Source organism: Microtus oregoni, unplaced genomic scaffold (genome assembly GCF_018167655.1).
Source record: "Microtus oregoni isolate MIOR12 unplaced genomic scaffold, Mior012 000001F_ref0000356, whole genome shotgun sequence".
In the NCBI taxonomy this organism is placed as follows: Eukaryota; Metazoa; Chordata; class Mammalia; order Rodentia; family Cricetidae; genus Microtus; species Microtus oregoni.
The window spans coordinates 4,589,024-4,613,786 of NW_024543060.1; the positions used below are offsets into that span (position 1 = coordinate 4,589,024).

At 39.7% G+C, this 24,763-nt stretch overlaps 1 protein-coding gene across 12 annotated transcripts in view; it reads right to left on the reverse strand.

The window, feature by feature from the left end:
* Hmbox1 (homeobox containing 1) overlaps positions 1 to 24,763 on the reverse strand; it is a 135,488-nt gene that overhangs the window by 78,807 nt on the left and 31,918 nt on the right. For all 12 annotated transcript variants that reach the window (XM_041672731.1, XM_041672715.1, XM_041672781.1 and 9 more), the window contains exons 2-3: positions 14,026 to 14,105; positions 5,850 to 6,326 (exon numbers count right to left, since the gene is read on the reverse strand). In XM_041672731.1, coding sequence (XP_041528665.1) covers positions 5,850 to 6,326; positions 14,026 to 14,048 — 500 coding nt within the window. In that variant the 5' untranslated portion in view covers positions 14,049 to 14,105. The remainder of the gene's footprint in view (positions 1 to 5,849; positions 6,327 to 14,025; positions 14,106 to 24,763) is intronic.

A 24,763-nucleotide genomic window follows, 5' to 3' on the forward strand; every position in this document is an offset into this window, starting at 1 on the left:
TGGCCTGCAGAGACACACACAGACAGAGTATTGTATACATAATAAATAAATAAATATTTTTAAAAAACTGAATGATATAAATACAATATATCATTCATATATACACATACATGCATATATGTGCAAAGGAACTCTCTTTGAGGTAGAAAGTTCTGAAATTGTAAATGTACCAGATAAACACAAACTATTATTTCTATAAAACAGTCAGACAGGATCCACAGAAAAGAAGAACCAAATGGTCAACTGTAGCTGTCAGACTGAAGTTAACATCTCAGACCAGGTGCCTCAAAGCACCATGGACAAAGTGCTCTAAAGTCACTTTAGAAGAACGCCTGTTTGCTGGGTTCGCTAGGTATTTGCAAAAACAGTAACATTGCTTGCCTTCACTGTCCAGTTCATTCTACTGGGTTGGCTTGGCTCTTTGTCTTCTTTGCCCGCTTCTGTAACTGCCATTCTACCTTGCGGAATCACTTATTTGCTAGCGTGAAAGATCACTTACACAGACTTCTCTCTCTCTCTCTCTCTCTCTCTCTCTCTCTCTGTCTCTCTCTCTCTCTGTCTGTCTGTCTGTCTGTCTTCTATTCCGTATTTCCTCCCGTTGTTGGCAGTCTGATATGTTGCCAAAAGAAAGTATGAATCCTTTCTCCCACCGCACCAAGTATCTCACATACCTCAAGGCTGTCCACTCCTGGAGTCTTAGTGAATTAAAGAACAAGCCAGTTATTTCTCTGGTTTCACTTTTTACTTCCAACATAAGCAAGCACTTGGTCTCAGCTGAGGCACCTGAAGTGCACGCCACATCTTCCTGCTGCTGTTCTCAAACCGCTGCACTGTTCATCCGGTGGACTTCTCAGCAGGACGAGAACCACCACTGCCTTCCTTTTAAACTAGTTAACATCACCATTAACCCTTTCTAATATATATGTAAGATTTCATCAGGAATGCCTTTTTGACAAAACACTTTCCAAAATTTTATATGTGTCTGTATCTGAGACTAGGAGTATGGGGCAGGGGTCTAACCCAGGATCACTTTGAAAAAGAGGTTTTGCTGCCTACGCCTCTAGAGTTCTGGGATCTAGTGGCATCACCACCCTGTCCTGATTCTAATGCTCCTTACTTTGTTTTGTTTTGAGCATGGTCTTACTACAGAGCCGAGGCTGCTTTTGAATTCCCAGCAAGCCTCCTGCCTCTACCTCCTAAGTACTCATATTCCAGAGGGCTACTGACACATCTGGCTTTCAGAGTAAGAAGATATGATGTAACTGACATCTATCTAGGTAAGTTCTCTCTGATCATCATAGCTTACAAAGAAAGATCTCTGAACAAAGCTATCACTTAACAATTATAGTATGGACACAATGCTATTCTATAGCCCATCTATCCTACTAGCCTGGAAAGTTCTTTAGTACAAAGATTCTGTCATAGTCAGCATGGATTTTTCATATAATAAAACTTAATTTGTTCAATGAGTGAAAATTTTCTAGAGATTAAAGGCTGTAAAATGGAAACCCTGATCTAAATAATTTATACAACAGCTTTAAATTCTTATTTTCAAGTACATTTATGTTTTCCAAATCAGGATGGAGAGGTTATTTATGGTGATTCAAAATGACACTGATTTGTTTTCTGGAAGAAAGCATATTAAAGGGCTCATATTTTAAAAATAATATGCTTTAGGATGACTCATACTCCGAGTTAACACACCCTCAGCATTCTTCTGGACGTTATAAAGGGAGCTAGCTCAAAGTCACCCCAAGATGAAGCCGACACAGTGTATTTCACAGTTGAAAGACACTCACGACTTTCTCCCTGTGCAGATACAAAGCACAATTTTAAGAGAGAACATTACAGGGAGAGCTGTTCTATATGCAGAAGATGGAGGGAGAGTGCACCACCACTCAGTGGTGTCACCTTCCTACAGAGCATGAGCATCCTGCCTGCACGAGTAAGTACAGGCTGAGCGCCCCCACTGAAGCACGCAGGACCAGAAGCCTTTCCAGATTTTCTCTTTTAAACCTGGGACTATTTTCATATTTATAATGAATATCTTAGGGGCAGAGCCCAAGTATAAATACAAAATTCAACTATGTTTTACATAATTATATAGAGAAACTAAATGTAACTTGAGATATAGTATTTTAAAAAACTCTGTGTCTAGGAATGTGTTCTATTATTTTTCACTTGTGAACCAGAGTGCTCAGAAGCTTTGAATTTTAAAACACCATGGCTCAAGGATGCTCGGCCCATGTTTTAGTGTCAACGATATACATAGCCAAGTTCGTATGAACCTGCAGAATTTTGTACAAAATACTAACAAAATGAGGTATATAATGGTATAGAGCAACATGCTTAACATATAACATTACTAATTCCAATAAGCCTCATTTACATTATCTCATAATGCATACATGACTGCAGGAAAACACTGCTATATTCTATTAGTGGATGTAGCCATACATTCTTATGTATATACTTACATACTAATGGGCCTCTTAAGATGTCCTAATGTAAAATGAGTTGGCTTTCACTGTTGACACATGCAACCATTTACCGAGAATTTACATGCTAGTGTGGCTTTTCTTCTTCATTTTTTCATCTCAATTCAAAATTAGCAAAGAAAATGTCTGACTCTTGAACAAATGATCAAGGGTACAGTTATAACCTGATGAAGCTACACACACACACACACACACACACACACACACACACAAAATCTCCATTATATACTTTCAAATTATATGCTGTAATATAGATTCACTGAATTAACAAAATCTGCAAAGCATGTCTTAGGGTGGAGTACCTGCAGGCTGGGGCTGTGGGCAAGTAGGGGGTGGATTTTTCACACAGCACAGGAGGCAGGAAGGCCCTCAGGTGTCCATCCTTCCTACTAGAGCCCACCAATTCCAGGTCACTGTCATGTCAGTGTTTAGCAAACAGGAAGGACAGTGTATCACTAGACAGACACAGAATACCCAGAAAGAGCTATGGTTTGAAAATTTCTCTAAGATCTCACCAATAAGAATTATTATTTACAGTAAGTGACTGATCTGAAGTAGAAGATAACATGTCGGGGAAGGAGCAGGGCAAGCCCAGAAAGGCCATTCACATTGTTTAGAAAAATTATAATTATTGCTTTTCCTAAAGCGTCATGTAGTCTATAGGCATAAATAATGTCAGTGATAAAAATATACGAGCAACAAAATAATAATAAAGACATGGGATATAATTTAGGCTCAGTTACCCAATAATCAAACTTTCCTGAGCAGATTATTAATTTTCATGAATTCAGGTTCTCTGATCAAGCACCCAGCATGGCTGTTGGGACTGCAAACATCATGTGAGCAGCCAGTCAGTCAACTTTTCCCTGAGTCCTAAGAAGGACTTGAGCAAACTTGAGAACAGTGAGAAAGGGTACACCTGAGTAGAGCTGGGGTGGGGGAAGCTCAATTGTGGAGGACAGGGAGGGGACCAGAGGTCTAGAGGGCCCTAGGCACCTAAACGTCAGAGGAGCTGTTCTGAGCAAGAAGCAAAGGAAGGGAAGAAGAAAGCATCCTAATAACTACACAATTAAGAGCACACAGATGAAACACGCGTTATTCCCATGAGACTGTACCCAAGTGAACATGCAGAAACAGAACAGGCTAGCACCTGAACAAATAAATGCTATTTTACTATCTTCTCTACGTGGGATAATTAAAATCTCATGAAACTTCAGTGAATAAAGTAATTAATTTGCCCAAATGGTTCTCCTTTCGAAATAATGACAGATGCTAAATTCCTAAAACCATCTAGGGCCAAGGCTGTGAACTCAGTGGAAGATAAAGCCCTGGGTTCAATCTTGAGCACTAAGAAAGTCACCAGCAACAGCAGAGCCTTGGGCACCTGTGTCAAGAGTTGAAGAGGAACCAAAAGCCTCGTTGATCTCTTGTATTTCAGAGTACTAGAAGCTTGCTAAAACTGACTGTCGATGAGGTATGACATTCTTCATTACATGTACCTCACCGTCCCTGCAGCCAAGGATTCTATGTGTCGCAACTCTACCCTGAAAACAATCTCAGTAGAGGCCATGTGCCAAAGGCTGTCTCCTCACTGAGGTGCACAGGATGGATCTCCACACTGCACAGTCAAGCCACCGTCATTCTGTCCTGATGGCAGAAAATCTTCAGGACTAGTTAAAACTCAGTTACAACTTTTGTTTTTACTTCTGACAAGTCTACAGTTCTGTTCATTATCAACTACAACTAATTTATCCGCAGCCTCTCGCCTTTTATGTTTAATTTTAGATTATTTTAGGCGTATGAGTGTTTTGCTCGCACGCAAAGGTCAGAAAGTTTCGTAGCTCCTATGAGAGTTATAGATGGTGGTGCTACGGGACCAAACTCGGCTTCTCTGCAAGACCAGGTGCTCTTAACCAAGGAGTTCATCTCTCCAGCACAAAGCAATCATTTTTACACAGCAACCTAAATATTCTGAAAAACTGCTTTTGGCATTTCTGTTTGTAAAAACTCGCTAATTTTAACCACTTAGTGTAGAATGTGAAGCCTCTGAAAACGTGTGCTGCACCCTGAGGCATCACTACATTTGCCAAAGTCTGCCTCATCTGTACTGCTTTTCTTTTGATGCTTATTGGAAAGAAAGATCAATGCTCTGTAGGCAAGACAGGCCTGGAAGTTACCACGCTAGCCTTGAACTCAAGCAATCTTCCTGCCTTGGCCCTCCAAATGTTGGAGTTACAGGCATAAGTGACCATATCCAGCTTATATTCTTAACCAGGTTGAAGATATGCCTTTTTTGGTTCATTAACAAGGAAAAATTAAAAAAAAAATAAATTAAAAATATGTATATTTTTATTTTAAAATTTATTTTAAATTTTTTGTTTATTCTATTTTAAAAAATTAAAAATTACTCACTTACTGACTGTATGTGTATGTACAAGATTACACTATGTCATGGCATGCTTGTAGTAAGCGGACAACTTTCGGGAGTTGGTTCTTTCCTCCAACTGTATGGGTTCTAGGGATGGAACTCAAGTCTTCTGGCTTGGCACCAAACACCTTTATCCCCTGAACTAGCTCCATATCCTTATTTAGCCTTATGGTTTAGGCTAAATTTATCTACTCAGCTAACATACCGAGCCCACACCATGGGCTTCAGGAAGTTCCTAGTTCTGGACATAGGATAGAAAACACATGTGTGCTACAAAGTCCAAATTACTTCAGCTTCACTGAGTGTGTGTGTGTGTGTGTGTGTGTGTGTGTGTGTGTGTGTGTGTAGTGTGTGTGTGTGTGTTTAAACTCCAAGTGCACATGCTAACTTGGCAACTGATGAGGTATGGAGTACATGTGGGTGTTGCATCTACTACTAAAATTAGAACTTCAGACTTTTAGGGGCAGGACAGTATCTATGCTTCTTACTGAAAATTACTTCTGACCCAACAGTTGTTCAAATGGTTGCACTGATAGAAATGATGCAAAGAAACATGAGGAGTGCATGTATTCTACATCATGGTAAATCTATCTTACCACTCAGAAAAATATTTACAATGAAGGAATAAGGACTGAATTAAATAACTATCAGTCAGAAACTATCTGCTAACACCATACATAGAGAAAGCCCTGGGACAATCAAGAAACCAGAAAAGCCTCATCATGTGGCAAAAGGGCTGAAGTAGAGAAGAAAAAAAAAGTTTGATCTAAAACCACAATTTCAAGTTTTACTTTCATTTCCAAAGAAGGGAGGGAGAAACCATTGTTCTTATTGGTAAGTTTTTGAAATACAAGCTATTATTTAAAAACAATCTTAAAAACATAGCTCTTTGGGGGAAATTCAGAATAGGCAAAGTAACTAACCTCATTAATTCCTCCACTTTATCATCTACATCTAGGTCCTCTTCTGAGGCTTCAAAGCTATATGACCTCTGACCCATGCTGTTGGCATGGTAGCGAGATGGCGACATCTTCCCATTGGATGTGGACAATCGATCGTTGTTCTCCCTCCCATTTTGATTGGTAGTGCAAGGCTGTGGGGAGGTATCATAACTGTTGCTGGGTGATGGGGACATTCCGGAGTGCTGGGTCTGTGTAGAAGCTGTGGCTGTAGAGGAAGATGCTGGAACATTGTTGGTACTATTCCCATAGGAGCTTCCCCCGTAGCTGGATCTCCTTCCAAACTTATCACTATGCTCTTGATCAAGACGGTCCAAAGTTTCTAATGCATGGAGAATTTCATGTTTGGTCATCCCAGTACGCCGGAGACGTTGGAGCAGATCTATCTGTTCTATGGTAAATCTGGGTTCATCTGTATAGTGAGACATGGTTTCCAGCAAACTGGGGGGAGAAAAGGATAAAAATGAAATGCCTTTATTGTCAACTAACAAAAACATTTCACCATCAAGAATCCTCAGCAGAAGAGGTTTGATCTCAGCAAAGGGAGAGGGAGAGGCTCAGTCAAGTGGCATGCTTGTTGTGTAAGCAGTAGTGACTAAGTTCAGCCTTACGCACCAATGCAAAAGCTGAGAGCAGCAGCACATGACAGTTCTAGCACTGGAGAGGTAGAGATCAGATCTTTGGGGCTTGCTGACCACCAGCCAGTCAAGCTAGTCAATGAGCTGTCGTTTTAGTGAGAGTCCCTGTCTCAAAATAAGGTAGAGAGCAACTGCTGAAGACACCTAATGTCCACTTCTGGCCTCCGCATGCCTTCATACACATATTAATAACACACACACACACACAAACACAACAACAAAGAAAGAAAGAAAAGAAAAAGACATGAGTCCTAATAGACTTTTTTTTGTTGTGGTTTGGATTGGTACAAATTCTGATTTTAGTAGGAATGTATCAGTTATAAAATAAAAACTAATTTATAATGGAATGAAATTGTTTTTCAGTTTTGGTAACCAACCAAAATTTGGAAACAAAACGTTTATTATGTTAAAATGCCAATTCATCACGTAAAGTACGTATAGTTGGTGTGGGAGGTCCTTCTGTATATGTGTTGCTTTTATTAGTTAATGAATAAAGAAGCTGTTTTGGCCAGTGGTTTAGCAGAATAGAGCTAGGCGAGGTTGAGGGGGACAAGGAAGGGGGACAGGACTAAACTGAATGCTGGGAAAAAGAAGGCGGAGTCAAGGAGAACTCATATAGCCCTGCCAGAGACAGACAATGGATGGAAACTTGCCAGTAAGCCACAACCACGTGTCAATACACCAATTAATAGAAATGGGTTAAATTAAGATGAAAGAGATAAGAAATTAGAGCTAATAGGCCAAGCAGTGATTTAATGAATAGAGTTTCTTTGTAATTATTTTGGGGCTAAGCAGCTGGGAACAAACAAGCAGCCTCTTACAACTATAGTGCATCAAGCTTAGACTATGTGGTAATGTAAAGTTTTTTTTTCAATTTCAAAATATATTAATGCATATTAGCATATTAATGGGAAATTGGTGGAAAAGTCTGTGTTATCTTGCTTTTCCAAATATCAGCAAAACTGACAAAGAACTGTTAGGTCATTCAGTGAAAACTGTTTTGCTTGGCTTAGTCTAAGAAAATGCTAGTGACTACACAAATACTGGGTTATACAAATATAACAACACACCAAGCACTGCTTCTATTTCTTAGCTTAGCAGTCTCGTGAGCTTCTCATCTCTGCGACATGCTCTTGAATTGATCCCTCATATGTACAGCCAACTGGAGCTATTCATGTCTTGAAAATTGGTTCTACATGTTTCCACCTAAACTAGCATAAGACACTGTAGAACACTAGAAAATGTTTTCTTAGAGAGAAACTTGGTATTTTAAGACATTAGCTACATCATAAAAACATTCTCTCTTTGAGTTACCTTTTAAATAATAGCTGACTTTTAAAAAGATTTATGTATTTGTCTATTATTCTGTATTGAGTGTCAGTCTGCATGTATGTATGGGCACCCCATGCATGCAGTAATAGGAGCAGCCAGCAGAGGGCAATGAATGTCCTAGAGCTGGAGTTACAAAAAGTTTTGTAAGCTATCATGTAGGGACTGAAAACCAACCCAGGTCTTCTGCAGACATCAAGTGCTCACAACTGCTGACCATCTCTCTGACCCTAAAATCTGATTTTTGAATTCAGTATTTTTGAAAATGATAACCATCTCTATTCTAATCTGTATTTTTCTAGGCACAGATATGATATGTGGCATGGAATAACCTTGGAATAAATAATTACTAAGAGAAACAGAGGTCAAGATTTTTTAAAAATATTTATTTATTTATTATGTATACAATACTCTGTCTGTGTGTATGTCTGAAGGCCAGAAGAGGGCAGCAGACCTCATTACAGATGGTTGTGAGCCACCATGTGGTTGCTGGGACTTGAACTCAGGACCTTTGGAAGAGCAGGCAATGCTCTTAACCGCTGAACCATCTCTCCAGCCCTCAAGACATTTTCTTATCTATTAAAGACAAATGTACTCTAGACAGTCCCCTAAGCCTTGTGGAGAGCTAACTATTTCTTCAACCCCTGGACAATACTGTAGAAAAATCCAATTGAATTAAGAAATTGGGCAGGAATTTCATACAGTATAAACTCACGTAATCCTCACAGCAAGTCTCTGTGGTAGACACGACTTATTTGTTTTAATGTTACAGTATGAATTGTTAAGGAAACCGGGGCTTAGGATACCTTTGTACCTTTCAGAAAGTCTCAGGCCAGCCTGGTGGCACAAAGATAACAACTTTCACAGCCCACGTGGGCAGCAGACTAAGTTCAAGGCCATCCTGTAACTTAGTGAGACCTATCTTAAAATAAAACTCAAGCACTCTTTAAGAGCAGTCTTCACTCTGAGCCACAGAGCTATCTCTCTGGCTCCATTTTTTTTTTTTTAAAAAATAGTTGCCAAATCAAAATAATTTACCCCTGAATTTACTGGCTTGGCAAATTCTAGTTTCCCCTCATAATTACTTTTTCATCTTCATAGGTACTTTCCCTTTAAAATAAAAGCTCTGTTTTGGTATCTTCAGTCTTCATCTAATCAAAGTATTTCACAAACTGTTCTTCCCTTAGATGTCTAACTTTAAGAACTATTTTATCTAGATGCAGGAAAGTTAACCATATTTTCCTATCCTATTCAGTCAGTGTAGATCACAAGTCATGTGCAGTTCTTCAAGCCTCCTTCTATATGACACAACACTATCTATGAGCAAAGAATTCACAGTATCTGAAATACTTTACACCATTTAGGATCCATTAACAAGAGAAAACCACTTTTATTCTGATATCATCCATCATAAGAGGAGCAATAAGGCCCACCTATTACCTTGATTACCCAGAACACCTAATCATTCCTAAGCACATGCTCTTGGGTCAGCTCTTCACAGAAATCAACTTCTGGTGAACAGACAATCACAGTAATAGAAACTGGGCTCTCTTCAAAACAGTCTACTTAGACTACGGTAAGCTGGACAGTTAGTGTAAGTGTGCTAAGTCATAGGAATACTTTCGCGAAGCAGGAGCTGAAGGAAGAATAAAGCAGATAACCAAAAAATGCAGAGAACAAGGGAAAAACCCCGCAGCATCCTATTGTTGCCCTGTAATTATTAAGCTTCTTACAATTCTGCTCTTCTTTCATTTGGTGAAACAATCAACTTCCCTTTACACTTCACTGTGTTTAAATGGATATCTATAATTTGTACCAAGAACAGCCCCAACTGCCAAGGGAGCTAATGCAGAGGTCACAGTTGCCAGGATCCAAAGAGTGACTTAGGAGGACAACAGCATCCTGAGTAGGAACACATCACGCACATAACAAGAAAACACAAGCACACACAAATGATTAGAAGTTCTTGTGGACACTGAGAATAAGATGCCAATGCACATCAATACATATGACGGGATATACTATGTCATATTCCACTTGTACTTCTCATAATTTACCTAGTGTAAGCAGTTTCATAAAATAACAGCAGCAAATGACCTTTAAAGGTCATCTAGGACCAGAATGCCAGTGATCCTCACATGACAAAAGATGACATTGAGGAGTTAAATTACTTTTCTGATGCACAAAGATCACTTACAGGATAAAGGGCAGTTTTGCTTTAAATTACTAATTTGAATGTAGGCTCCAGCTAACACTAACTGAAAATAATTTAAGAATTTTGACACTCAAATAGGATAGACAAAGATTAAACTTGAAAAGAACAATTCAGTTCAAGACTTAAAGCTCAGTTCCTAAACTGAAACTGTACATCTTGAGATATTTAGACCATATTTTGCAATAATACCTAAAGCCTTTCTAGACAAGCCACAGGCTAGGGATATACTTTAGAAGTGATATTCCAAAGACAGACAACAGAAGAGTTTAGCTAAAGCATTAAGAAACGATTAATTAGCACTGAAATCACAGGGGCAAAAATGACAAGAATTGCAAAGCATCAATAGTTAACTTTTAGACAAAGTTTTCTCTCAGATCATTTCTGCTGATTTTTTTGTTGTTGCTATTAGTTTTTTTGTTTTTTGAGACAAGGTTTCTCTGTAGCTTATGGAGCCTGTCCTGGAAACTAGCCCTTGTAGACCAGGCTGGCCTCGAATTCACAGAGATCCGCCTGCCTCTGCCTCTCGAGTGCTGGGATTAAAGGCGGGCACCACCACCGCCCGGCCATTTCTGCTGTTTTTATCTTGTCCAGAATGACTAGGCAGAACCCATTTTGCTTTATATGGTCACTGTAGGATGATTCAGACATTCCAGGCCCTACTTACTATTTATATACATTGCTCCCTCTCTTCATTATTACCTCTATCAAATATGTGGCTTCAAGAAAGAAAATGACATGTAAGAGTAAGTAAGAAATAATGTTTTACAGTGAACTGAGCCTCATGGCAGTGCAAAATGATTCTTTAGTTCAGATTATTAGGTAAACCGACTAAAGCCTAAGAACAGCCTATGGCTATAGACCACCTGTAAATGTCCCTTTCATAATAAAAAGATTTTGTGAAATGTATAATTATATTCCATTCCAGTGTGTCAATCAAGCTTAGTGTTCTTTTAAATTAGCACCGATTGAGTTCCATTTTGTGCATTTTGGAGGATAATCTGTTATGCAGCTTTAAAACGATTGCAAACACTGCCATATATAACAAATACATTTATAAGATACAGCAGAGAGATGTCCATCATCTGAGGATGCAGCTCATGAAGCTCCTCCTTTTACTCTTGGATGGTAAAGTATTTTGCTGTTTTGACATGTCTGAGACAGAGTCTTGCTATGTAGCTCAGGCTGGACTTGAACACACGCTCCTTCAGCCTTTGTGTCCCAAGTACTGAGCGTACAGGCCAGAGAATATTAATTCTCATCAGAGTCCTGTACATGAGAATCTGGAGTCAACACCCATCCACTTGAGAACTCTCCCTTCTTTTAGAAATGTCACATTACAGCTCCCCAGACCCTGTAGAAAGTTGCTGACTAGAACTACTAGCCTTCAAAACATTTAAGTTTGACAACTGGAAAGCTTTGCAACTTCACCTGCTGCTATCAGCACTGCCCTCCAGCAGCAAGTGCTGAAAAAGAAACAAAAGAACACAAATGAAAAAATCCCACAGGAAAAAAAATTCTTATTGCTGCTTTCATTTGTCAATACATTCCTTAATTTTGCTTTCTAATTTAATTGAATGAATTCTTTTAAAAATTGTGACAATAATGTGTATACAATGCGCTGGCTACTGCATTCATGTCACAGAAGGGAGCATTCCCACTGCACTCCTCTGTCCTGTGAGTCCCACAGTCCTTCTGCTTCCTCTCTTCAACGTTCTGGGCCTTGCAAGGCCTTGGACGGGATGGCACAGATGTTCTGTTTGGGGCTAAGCATTCAGCAGTCAATCAAGGTGACCTCCATGTGTCCTCTTCGTGATCTTGCAGATCTCTAGGGCGAGTATCAACAGACGCTGTCACTCCCCTAAAGGTACACCTGGGTCGTAGGCTTTACTTCCCATAGAAACCAGTACTGCACTAACTGAACACCTAAGCTTCAAAAATTTAGGAACTCACTGTGTGGTTAAGATGTACCAAAACTGTACATTAAGTACAGTCCTCTGAGGTTTGTTCATGTTACTGACCCACTCCTCAGAAACTGTAGGAGGCTGAGGCAGGAAGACTAGGAGTTCAGGGTTATCCTTGGCATGTAGCAAGTTTTGAGGGTTGTCTGGGCTACACAAGACCCTGTCTCAAAACACAAAATAGGGTCAGACAATAGTGACTGCCTTTAATCCCAGCACTAGGGAGGCAGAGGCAGGCGGATCTCTGAGTTTGAGGCCAGCCTGGTCTACAAGAACTAGTTCCAGGACAGCTAGGACACAGAGAAAGAGAAACCCTGTCTTGAAACCCGCCCCCCCCACCCCAAAAAAAGAACTGTGAACCAAGCAGAGGCTTTTCTTTGTGTGCCAATGAATTGTGTGATTTGTGAACCTATATTTTGATCATCTCTTTATTTTCATTTGATGTCAAAGAACCAGATGTGGTGGTATACATCTACAATCCCAGCACTCAGGAGGACGACCGAATTTTTTTTTTTGTTGAGTTTAAGGTCAATCTGAGGCATACAGCAAGTTCCGGGCTATTTTAAACATAGTGAGACTCCAGTCTCCAAAAACAAGGGTGGGGAAGAAAAAGAAAAGGAACAGAAAAAGACAAAGAAAGCAGCAGGCAGGCAAGGGTGGGTGGGGAGGGCAAAGCCCCAAAGATAAAGCGCCTTTTCCTAGGGCACAGCTACTCAGCAGAAACTCAGGCGACAGTTCTGTCATCTGGATCTCCTCCAGAGACTTTGCACTAAATCACAGAATCAATGTATGTGTGTGCTGGGGGGTGGAGGGGGCTTCAAAGAGAAACCTAAGTAATAAAGAAAACCAATCTTAATGTCTACTTATTAGATTGTAGAACTGTCAACCAAAATAGAAGAAATTTAAGTGAAACAGACTCCACCAAACTTTAGAAATTACTTGGGCTCAAGGCACTCTGCACTAAACGCTGAAGATGCGCTTAATGAGCTAATAGGCCCTTTATCTTCTCTAATTTCTGAGGTTCCCGGAATACTTTTATTCTGAGGCCTATTTTATATGAACTGGTGGTTACAGTTCATATTCCAGCACAAAAACATTCTTGACACAACACCACTATCTCCATTTGTATCTCTTTGTCTTGACTCCATTAGCTAAGAGACAGAACTACGTTACCATCTGCAGTAGGGAAAAAGAAATGGCTACAGTGTCCTCAGGAGTTTGCACGCAAATCAAGCATTAAGAGAGCATGCTTTTTATATTCTGCTTATTCCTAAGAATGCAACTGGAGCTTCTGCCAACACGTAACCACCTACCTCACCAGCTTCTAGGCTATTAAACAGTTAAAAATAATGGCGGTGCCAGAGAGGAGGCCCAGCAGTTAAGTGCACTTACTGTTCTTGTAGAAGACCTGAGCTTGGTCCCTAACACTTACACGGAACAGCTGACAATCACTCGTAACTCCAGTTCTGAAGCCTCTGGCCTCCTTGGGCACTTGCACTCACTAGTGCATGCCCACACATGTACATAATTAAAATAAAATAATTTTTAAGAAAATAATATTAATATGAAAACTTATGTTTAAATGGAAAATAATGTCAAAATACAATGTTCAAAGTAAAAATGGTAAAAAAGAAAGAACAAAAACCTCACAGGTCTGAAACCTCATTCCTCACCATATGATTACACTTGTTTACCTTGATGTCAAAGACATACACCATTTGAATAGTTTCCTAAGAATTTCTTTCACCTTGGGCTGGCAAGATGGCTCAGAGGGTAAAGTACTTGCTGTTAAGCCTGCATTTGATCCCACATGGAAGATAGTACTACTTTCCACCAACCTGTCCTGACCTCCACACACAAGCCAAAGCAATTGAAGGACAGCCCCACGCATAAAGGAATAAATGCCATTTAAACAAATTCTTTGAATTCTGAAAGCATTTGTCATCAGATCTGAGTCACAGTCCCAACCAGCTAACATTAGAGCCGAGAAGGATACTTACACCACTGGGAAGGAACTGAGCATACTTTACATGAGGCGGATCAGTGGCCTTTCCAGAGACGGCTAGCCTTATTTACCATTCTGTGAAATGAAGACAGAAATTGAGAAACAGTTATGTAACTCAGCATTGAATAAAAAGTTTAATTATGCAACTTTGGAGTATTAAGAGTTAATATCTACTAAACTTTTTTTCCAAAATTATTTTGGAATTTTGAATTGGAGCAAAACTTAAAAAACAAAAAACACAGAAAAATGACATTAATAGCTTTCCAAATGATTTCCTTGGGGGGAGAGCAATAAAAAAAAAAATCACCGAATTTAACTTGCTATCGGGAACCACCCACAGAAGTGGATCTAAACTTGCAATGAGATGCACACACTCTAATGGCATTCAACAAACCCTTAACTGGAGAGTAAGCCTTGGCTCTCACCCATGCCAGGGCGGCACTCTCCCTCTGAGCTCCACTCCCCAGCTTCCAGCCGTCTTTTCCATGGTACCAGGCACTTAGGAAGACTTTTTTTCCAAATGGAAGATCTTTTATTTTTTTATTTTATTTTTTTTTTATTTATTTTTTTATAGAACTATATTTTTTTGGGGAAATTTTCTTTCTTTTTTTTAAATTTATTTATTTATTAAAGATTTCTGTCTCTTCCCCGCCACCACCTCCCATTTCCCTCCCCCTCCCCCAATTAAGTCCCCCCCCCCCCCAGCCCGAAAAGCCATCAGGGTTCCCTGTCCTGTGGGAAGTCCAAGGAACCCCCACCTCCATCCAGGTCTAGTAAGTTGAGCATCCAAACTGCCTAGGCTCCCAAAGCCAGTGCGTGCAGTAGGATCAGAAACCCATTGCCATTGTTCTTGTGGATGCAAGGAAGACTCTTATAACACAGCATGCCTCAGCACAGCTTAGCTGCAGGTGGGCTCTGGGGTAGACTGCTAGTGTAATGCTTATCTTGCTGCTAGGTGGACTCAATTTTTCTGAGTCTCAACTATCACAAGTATACTGGAGAATGTTTTCAGTTTTTAAGAGGAAGTGATGAAGCACTTTAGAAGCTAGCACTGGTAGTAGCTATTACTACCAACTTAAAGAGAGATAAATATTCTTCTGACTCAGATGACTAACACAGCACACATGAGTGACAGAGTAAGGCTAGAAAATAAATATTCTGATTCAAATCAATATTCACTGTCTCTCTCTATCTCTCTCCCTCTCTTTTTCCCTCTCCTACATCTATCCATGGTTTAGGAATCAAAGACCAAAGACTAAATTTATAGGCATTTCAAATCTTAATCTGTAGAGGGAAACAACTAATTCCATAAATTGCAAATTAAGATACAAATCAGAAGTCAATTAGTAAAAATGTTGACATGACTCACACTGAAATACCCGAAATACCCATCATCGTTTAATTACTTTAAGCAAGACCCAAGTGTCTACCTATGACTGACGCCCCTGGTGGATGCACAGTAAAGTCAGAAACTCTATGCAGCTACATACTCTAAACTACAGTGTTAATGAAGTTACTGCCATAGCTAACTTTCTTTCTGATTAAAAAACAAATACCTGTCTTTAAAATAAGTGTAAAGTACAAAGAAAATCTACTTTTGGAAATACTGCTGATTGCATTTCTCAGCAAAAGTAACAAAATTTCTTCTTACTTTATATATAAAAATATATACTCCAGGCAGAAAAAGATAATGGTAAATAATAACACAGCAACATATCTAATGACAAAATTTAGAAGATGTTAGACCTTCTACACATTTTAACAAAGGCCAGAAACAGGTCTTCAATAGCTTGCTATAACAAATAATAACAGTGCCCAAACAAAAACCGATCTGATAGCTCTCAGTATTTCTGCCCAGGGGTAAATACTATTGAGTTTTCTGTTGATTTTTTTAACTATATATCTGACAAATTTTCTTTTTTAATTGCAAGATGGCTCAACTGGTAAAGACATTTGCTGTGCTAGCTTGGTGAGCTGAGTTCAGTGCTCCAAACCCACAAAAAAGTAAAAGAGAACCAACACCAGAATGTAGTCCTCTGACCTTCACCTGCACTGTGACAGACAGAGGAGACTGCCACCCTCCCTTCACCATGCACCCATAGACACATAGTAATAAATAAACAAACAATAAAAACAACAACAAAACAAAAAACCTAAGCCAGAATGGTGGTATAGGACTTTAATCCTAGCACCCAGGAAGTAGAGACAGAGATCACTGCAAATTCAAGGCCAGCCTGGTTTACCCAAAAGTGCCAGATCAGTTAAGAGCTGCATAGAGAGATCCTGTCTCAATAAAACAAAGAATGGGGCTGTGGAGGCAGCTCAGGGTAACATGCTTGCCGCATAAGCATGAAGAACAGCTGGATTCCCAGCACACATGTTAAAAATAAAACAACAAATTAATTAAAAGTAAAGCAAAAATAATTTGCCAATAAAAATAAATAATTAATTAGTTAAAACCGGCCGGGCACAGAGGTGTTCTGGAGATGTGGAGATGGGAGGACCTCTGGGGCCTGCTGGCCAGCTAGGCAAGCTAATCAGTGAGCTCCAGGTTCAGTGAAGACCTGTCTTCAAAAAATAAGGGGAGAGCAAATGAGGAAAACACTTGACACTCACCTCTGGCCTTCACACCTGCTCACATACACACAAGCACACACAAACAAACATACAGAGACAGAGATGAAGAAAAAAAATATGGAAATTTGCAAACACAGAATCTGGAACTAACTGCTTAATGCACCAAACACAGTTTGGACAGTTAACAAGCAGACACCACAGCACCCTCCCACCCTGGGCCTGGTGCAGGAGTTCCTTCTGTCTGTGTGTTGCTTTCATTGGATAAGTTTCTTTAAACTGCCTTTGCCTAGTTGATAGGGCGGAACTTAGGTAGGCGGAGAAGACAAAACTGAATTCTGGGAGAAAGAAAACAGATAGAGAGAACCGCCATGGAGCCCCCAGAATCAGACATGCTGAATCTTTCCGGTAAGCCACAACCTCATGGTGATACATACACAGATTAATACAAATGGGTTAAATCAAGATGTGAGAGTTAGCCAATAAGAGGCTAAAGACAGAGTTTAGGACAGAACCTGGGGCTCAAACATGCTAGGCCCCACTCCACCACAGCACAACCCCAGCCTGAATCAACTTTTTTGTTAAAGACAAAACAATTAAAAGCTTATGCTTTAGGACATTAATCAGAGGTGTTTCGCTCACGTCAAGCATTTTTCCTTTGAATAGTTCCAGATAAATACTGCCTTCTATATTTAGCATCTGTCTGTGAGGCAGATGGTAAAAGTGGGGTGAAGAATGGTTGGTGACATGTGAGAAGACAGATTCACACACACAGAAATTTAAAATGTACCACAGTTAGAATATTAGGGCTTGGGGGCTGGGGATTTATTTAGCTCAGTGGTAGAGGGCTTGCCTACTAAGTGCAAGGCCTTCGGTTTGGTCCTCACCTCCAAAGGGTTAAAAAAAAAAAGAAGGAAGAAAGAAAAAGAGGGAGGAAGAGAAGGAGAAAAAGACCAGATTGTCCAGAGTGGCTCATGCCATCCATCCCAGCACCTGGGAAGACCTGCCTGAGTCACAACATGAGTTCTGGACTAGCCTGAGACCCTGTGTGCCTTCTTACCACAACCACCAAAAAGATATAAAATACTAATACTAATTTCTCAAATAATTCCTCCAGGTAGTTTCAGACTATAAATTTAATGGCTATTCTCTCAGCCAGATTCACTGGGCGAAGGCTTTATGTGAACCAATTTATTGAAGTTCACAATCACCTGAGGAACATTAAAGGCACTAGCTGCCCAAGGTCAATCAGCTTTTCTTACTGAATTACAGGCTTCATCTTCAAACTGTAGGGTTAATGATGCCATTATCATTTCTGTATTGTTTCTCTGGAGCAAATACTTCAATGTGATGCACTGAGCATGTTCAGCATTCATGATTAAACAGGCGTATCACATACCACGGAGATTTTTTTTACTCTGTAAGAATTATTACACACCCTACCTGTCAAGATCTTATAGCCTTGCAGATACCCCTGCTGCTTCTATATTCCCAGTGCTGGGAAAACTTCATGGAGAGATTTACTGATAAAGATCTTGCTTTTCTAGATTCTAAGGTTATTTCTTCTCACTTCAACTCACCTGGCTTGACAGACACTGACTACATTGCTGTCCTCCCCCCCCCCCCACACACACACATACACACAACTTTTAAAATATCAGCATAACATTTGCAGCTTCCAAGCTGGGCATTCCTATCTCATTTATCCTTGCAGGACCTTTTTTTCCCCCAGTGTGGTGGTAGAGCTTCCCTAAGGAGCATGGCTCCTCAGACCCAACACAAGACTTCTGAAGAGTAATGAGGGCAACGTTGAAGGCCATGTCAATGGAATAGCAAATAGTTTGGAACTCACGGGATATGAACTGGCGGACAGCTTACTCACACTGGGTGAGGCTTGGAGAGGCAGAGCCCCAAGGACTAAATGTCCCGAGGACTTCATGCTGTTATTGAGCATATTGCTGTTTATTGCCCTCGAGGTCACCATGTCCCTCAAAATCTATGAGTTGTATGAAAACTCTAAGGGGATTTCTAATCCCTCACTAGGGATTAAGAAAACAGTGATTGACTTTTTCCAGGCATTGCTGCTGGAGGAGATTAATGATACGTAGATTGTTAGTAAAAAGTTAGACTAAGATGTTTTTGTTAATGGCTTTGATGTAGAAAATCTTGGGGAACAATTTAAAGTTAAGAAAGGCACACTTTTAATAGTTGATCGAGGAATTCACTGAGGTCAAGGAACAAGAACAAAGGCAGCCCAGTTATTAGTAGCTGACGCGCCTTTCTTGCTAAAGATGGGTTGGTGATCAAAGGGGATGATAAATTCTTGTACCCATTTCTGCCCCCAGCTTCGATATAATAAAAAAGAACCTATTGATAATTGGGTGTGCACCTTGAGGATAAAAGTAGAAATAACTGATTGTTTTATATATACAAAGTTTAGATTTGTGATTATTTCAATTTTTTATAATATTACTTTTAGAGATAAATAATAAAATGATTGATCCTTTCTTTGTAACAGCAAAATGCAGCCTGCCGGTAAAAGAACTAACTGAGAAAAACACCTTGCTTGCTTACACTCTGTTAATCTATAACAAGTTGCTTAGACATGGTTTTATGTGGGTCTTTGGGAATAATTTATTTTTCACAAATTAATATGTAAAATGTTTAATCATGTAAGGGAAATAAGAAACAAGCTGTTTTATTCTTGTATTCATTATAATCATTCACTTGGATAAAAATAGAATATAACCATATTGTAAATTTTATATTTATTATTTTTTCAAATTTTGCTGGAGTACATAAGCTGTATGGGAAAAAAATAAGAAAGGAAAAAGGAAAGATGTAGAAGAAATACATCAGGGGAGAGATAAAAAGAAAACATCAGAAAAGATATAGAAGGAGAAGAGCAGGGAAGAAGGAAACACCAGGGTAGAAACCAGAGAAAGAACAGAGTAGAACAAGCAACAGAAAGAAAAACAAAATGAAGAACTAGGCTTTGGCCCTCAGAAAAGTCTCCTGTGTGTGTTTGCAGCTGTATGTAGAGGAAAAACATGAGGAGAGAGGTAAGGGAAAAATAAAAGAGACCCTGACATGCTGGCGAGGTATCTTTGTGTGTGAGACAGTTGTGTGACTAGCCGCTGACTCTGCAGCTCCTCTTCAGGTCCTGACCTGCTGAGAGAACCAGGTTCCCAGGTCCTAGAAACTCACTTTAGATACTGTGCACACCATGAGTCTTTTTGTGTATTTTTTAGATAATGTATAGTTTGCTTGCACAGTCATTGAGCAAACACCCAGGGTACAATTACACTTTTTTCAGCTTTCTTCTCTAAACTCCATTTTTATTTTAAAAAGCAAAACAATCACATATTTGCTTTTTTTCTAATCGCATACCAAGTACATATAACTACCTGTTCTTTGTGTCACTATTGCCTAGTAGCTACACCTGCTCTTAAAGCAGTATTTGGCACATAAAAGGCACATATTTATTAACAGAAAGAAGAAAGGAAAGCATCCTCATCTATATGACTCCTGGCACGGAGTCCCTAGGCCACCGTAACTCATTATAATCACTGTAACTCATAATAATCCCCAGGTGTATTGATACACACAACCAGAAGAGTCCCAGAATTGCCACATGCCTGTCACAATCTCTATGACAGTCTAATACTACAGAGATTATTGGTCTTGATTACCTTAAAATGTGGCTAGTTTGGTCATTAGAAATTACAGTGCATGCTTTATAATTTGCCTATTATTAATAGCATGTATCTGGAAACTCAACTATGCTGTGACTTCAAGGAACATTTACCTCTAGTCAGAGTTGAGCCTGCACCTCTCCCTGGACATATAGAGCTAAATATTGACAGAATCCATCAGCACCTTCACAACATCATCACCAGAGAGATCACTTCTTTGTGACTTCATTGTTTCTAAAAGATCTGTAGCTATATGCTCTGCTTTGTTGTCAGGTACACATATATTCAAAATCCATGTATGGAGCAGCTACTGTCTATAATATACATTCAAGTCCTTTCTATGGAGATCTCAGGGTGTCTCAATTCCATGGGCTTGGTACTGTTAAGATACACATGACCCCATTCCATTCTTACTGAATTACTGTAAAAGTTGGTGATAGCATGCAGAATATTCTCTTCCATGTCAGGCTAGAGCAGCTGTGCATCAGAAACGCATGAACACCTTTTACAGGAGAAAATCCCAGTGAACCTAGGACCCACTGAGCTCAAAGTTGAGGTAGGAGGGGGGTCCAAGATCTTTTTATTTTTTATTTATTTATTTATTTATTTTGAGACAAGGTTTCTCCATGTAACAACTCTAGCTGTCCCGGAACTCACTTTGTAGACCATGTAGACTAGGTTGTCCTCAAACTCCAGATATTCGCCTGCCTCTGCCCCCCCGAATTCTGAAATTAAAGGTGTGTGCCACCACGCTCAGTCAAGCCCAGGATTTTTGAACGGCCCCCTTACTTGGAAACAATGGTTTAAAAGACAATGAAAACTATACAGTAACCCAATGTCATGTACCTTAGGTGACATATAATGTTGCCTGGGTATAAAGGAAAGTTGAGCCTAGTATTATCAAAAATACCTCTCAAGGGTCTGATGATGTAGCTTAGTCATCGTGTCCTGGATTCAAATATGAGCACTAAAATGCATGATACATAGGTGTGTGTGTGTCTATGCTACAATATCAGTAATTCCAAGCTGAATACTTAACAAAACTCATCATTAAAGGCAAATTTGATAGCGCATAAGATACAAACATTTCAAAGAAATGCATATCAGATATTGGACCAGATGCCTTAAATGATCCCAAACTAGTCTCGAACCTCTACTTCCCATCTTTCATAGTAAATATCTGCTCTAGCCAATCAGCTCTTCTGGTCCTTCTGAAATACAGCAGCTCCCTGCCAACCAGAATGACAGCCAATGCCCGTTACAGTGCTCTTCTATCTGCTGTTACAGCATGCGACATGTAACCCTCTTCTACACTAAAACAGGAGCTTAACAGCAAGGTCTGTTTCCTATCAGTTGTTGCAGGCTCATTCCTTAACTGTGTGCTGACTTGATGAGCAGTAAACAAATCTTTGTTTAGTGCAGACATGAAAGAAAATACCTATTTTCTTTCTTTTGGGGGGAGGGTGGGATGTTTCAACACAGGGTTTCTCTGTGCAGCCTTGACTGTCCTGGAACTCAACTCTGTAGACCAGGCTCACCTCCAACTCACAGAGATCCACCTGCTGGGATTAAAGGCATGCACCACCACTGTCCAGTAAAAATACCTATTTTCGACTCTCATTCACATGAGATAGTCTTAAATTTCGAACTTGGAAAGCATAAAGACTCTAATACTAAAATTTAAAATATGTAACTGACCATTTTTTCAGGCAATTAAAAGCTTGTATTAACTAAACATTATGGAAATAAATGAGTTTTGTTCTTGAAAGATGAACAGTGTATGTTCCCAGGACCAGCGATTTATAATCCACATCTACCCTACACTTAGAATCAAACTATGTTAAGATCAGAGGCCCCTGGGGTAGCTAGAACACTAAACTAGAATTTAGAAACAAAACAGCTTCATGCCATTTAACTCGTAACTGTCCCCGGAGTTCCCTACAATAGAAAAACTGAAAGCCATGAGGGCAGAATCCCTCCATTGTGATCGGTAACTTTACAAGTGGCTGATCTTTGAGAAGAGACAATCCTCTGACCTAAAACAGAATCTATTTCTGCTTGGCATACATGTGGAATATTCCAACGGGACAATATAATAGTTTATTTGGGGAATCAATCCCTACCTATTGCTCACTCACTCATTTGAAGCCTTCACAGGCGGAATAAAGTGACAATTACCAGAGCAAAGCTTATCACCCTGGACAACTGGAAGATCCAAATGTCCCCTTTTTTTGTTTGTTTGTTTGTTTGTTTGTTTGTTTTTCGAGACAGGGTTTCTCTGTGGTTTTGGAGCCTGTCCTGGAACTAGCTCTTGTAGACCAGGCTGGTCTCAAACTCACAGAGATCCACCTGCCTCTGCCTCCCGAGTGCTGGGATTAACGTCGTGTGCCACCACCGCCCGGCTGTCCCCTTCTTTTTGCACTCCCCTCAATCTAGCAGTTTCCTAATGCTTAATCACAGAAATAATTACAAAATTAAAGAAAGTGAATTCATTAAGCTACAATAGGGTAAATTACAACATCTTGGGTTAACTGATGCTAATGAGAAGACCATATTTTCCAATCACCTCAGTTTATAATAAAAACAAAAAAATCTGATAAAGTACACACAGAGCCTTCCTAGATGAGCCCCAGCATCCATCGGCATTGGTGAGTACAGAAGGCAGAGAACCAGGGAATTGAGCTCTCCACATACTGCAAGGGAAAAGATGAGCTAGCCAGGCGGGATAGCACACGCCTGTAACTGCGGTATTCAGAAGGCTGAGACAAGAGTCAAAAAAAAAAAAAAAAGAATTCAAGACCAGCCTAGGCGATACAAGCCCCCGTTTAAAAACAAAAAAAGAGAAAGGGAAGAAAAAAGCTTGGCAAAGATAACTTAAAATAAAGAATCACAATAACTACAAAATTAGGAGTGTTCCTGAGAGCTGCCCCAAGCTTTATCCCATTCATAGCCCAGCACGCCATAGAGGGCTGACTCTACTTCCTACAGAGTTAGTATTCAGCTTCCACGTTTATGTAGCTGAGATGGGGAGTGTCTTAGTTACTTTTCTATAGATGTGAAGGAACTCCATCATCAAGGCAACTTATAAAAGAAAGCATTTAATTTGGGGTTCACCATTCCAGAGGGTAATAGAGTCCATGACCATCATGTTGGGAAGCACAGCAGCGGACAGGCAGGCATGGCACTGAAGTTGTACATGTTGAACAACAATGGCCAGGCAGAGAGAGGGGCTAACTGGGCGTGTCATGAACTTTGGAAACCTCAAAGTGACACACTTCCTCCAACAAAATCAATCCTCCTAATCCTTCCCAAACAGTTTCACTAACTGGAGATCAAGCATTCAAATATTTGAGTCTCTAGGCTATTCTCATTCAACCACCACAGGGGATACTCGGTTTTTCTAAATACCCATTTTTTTACAAAAAAGAGTTCAGAGCTAAGTATCCCTACTTTCTATGTTCCTCCATGACCTTCAATCCCAAAAGGAGCATATATTTATTTCAAAATAGTAACAATTTATCTTGTCTTTATCTGCTATAGTTTTCATGGATTACAGACCCTTACTCTGAATTATTTCCTTTAGTTAGTTATCTACTGATAAAATCAAGGAGCCCAGAAGTTTATAACAAGTATAAGCTTGTTATAACACCATACAAATAGAGTGTTTTTATTTATTGTATGCAACTAGAAACAACACCAGCTCTCAAAAAATCTTTGTGCTATAAATTATAGATTGAAAGAGTTCTTTAGAGATTTGTTTTTATTGTTTTCACTTATGTGTATGGGTGTGTCTGTCTGTGAGTACCTAAAAAATCCAGAAGGGGGCTTCAGATTCCCTGGGACCTGGACTTAAAGGAGGTTGTAAGACCCCTACTGTGGGCACTAAGAACCACACTATGGTCCTCTTGACTGAGCAGCTAAGTGTTCCTCACCACTGTGTCATCATCTCTCTAACTCCACAAGAACTCTTTCATCTTCGGGATAATTTCCAGATTCAAATCGATGTTAAATTCTTTACATTATTTCTAACCAGCACGATAAATATGCTAAATATGTACCCTGGTCTTTATTACTTATTTGTGTTTATCTATAAATAAAAATGTGAAAATACCTATTTTATACAATGCTTAAAAATATCTACCAGGTCTACATAACACTGAACCTGTCAACAGCCAAGTATGGATCAGGAAGGAGCTCATGGGGCCCTAACCATCCTTACTAAACTACTAAATACCAACGGATTCTGAGGGAGGAGCAGTCACTGTTTTCAGTTGTGACCCAAAGGTGAGCCCACCAGGCTCCACTGGATAGTTCTGCCCTTGGACACACAGACATCGTGGTTAAAGTCAGTGCTCACAAAATAAAAGGACATGAATGTAGGACAGGATCTTGTAAGGAGGAGAAGGGGGAGATAAGAGAGTAAGCAGAGGTATAACCATCACAGAAGAGATTTTAAAACAAAAG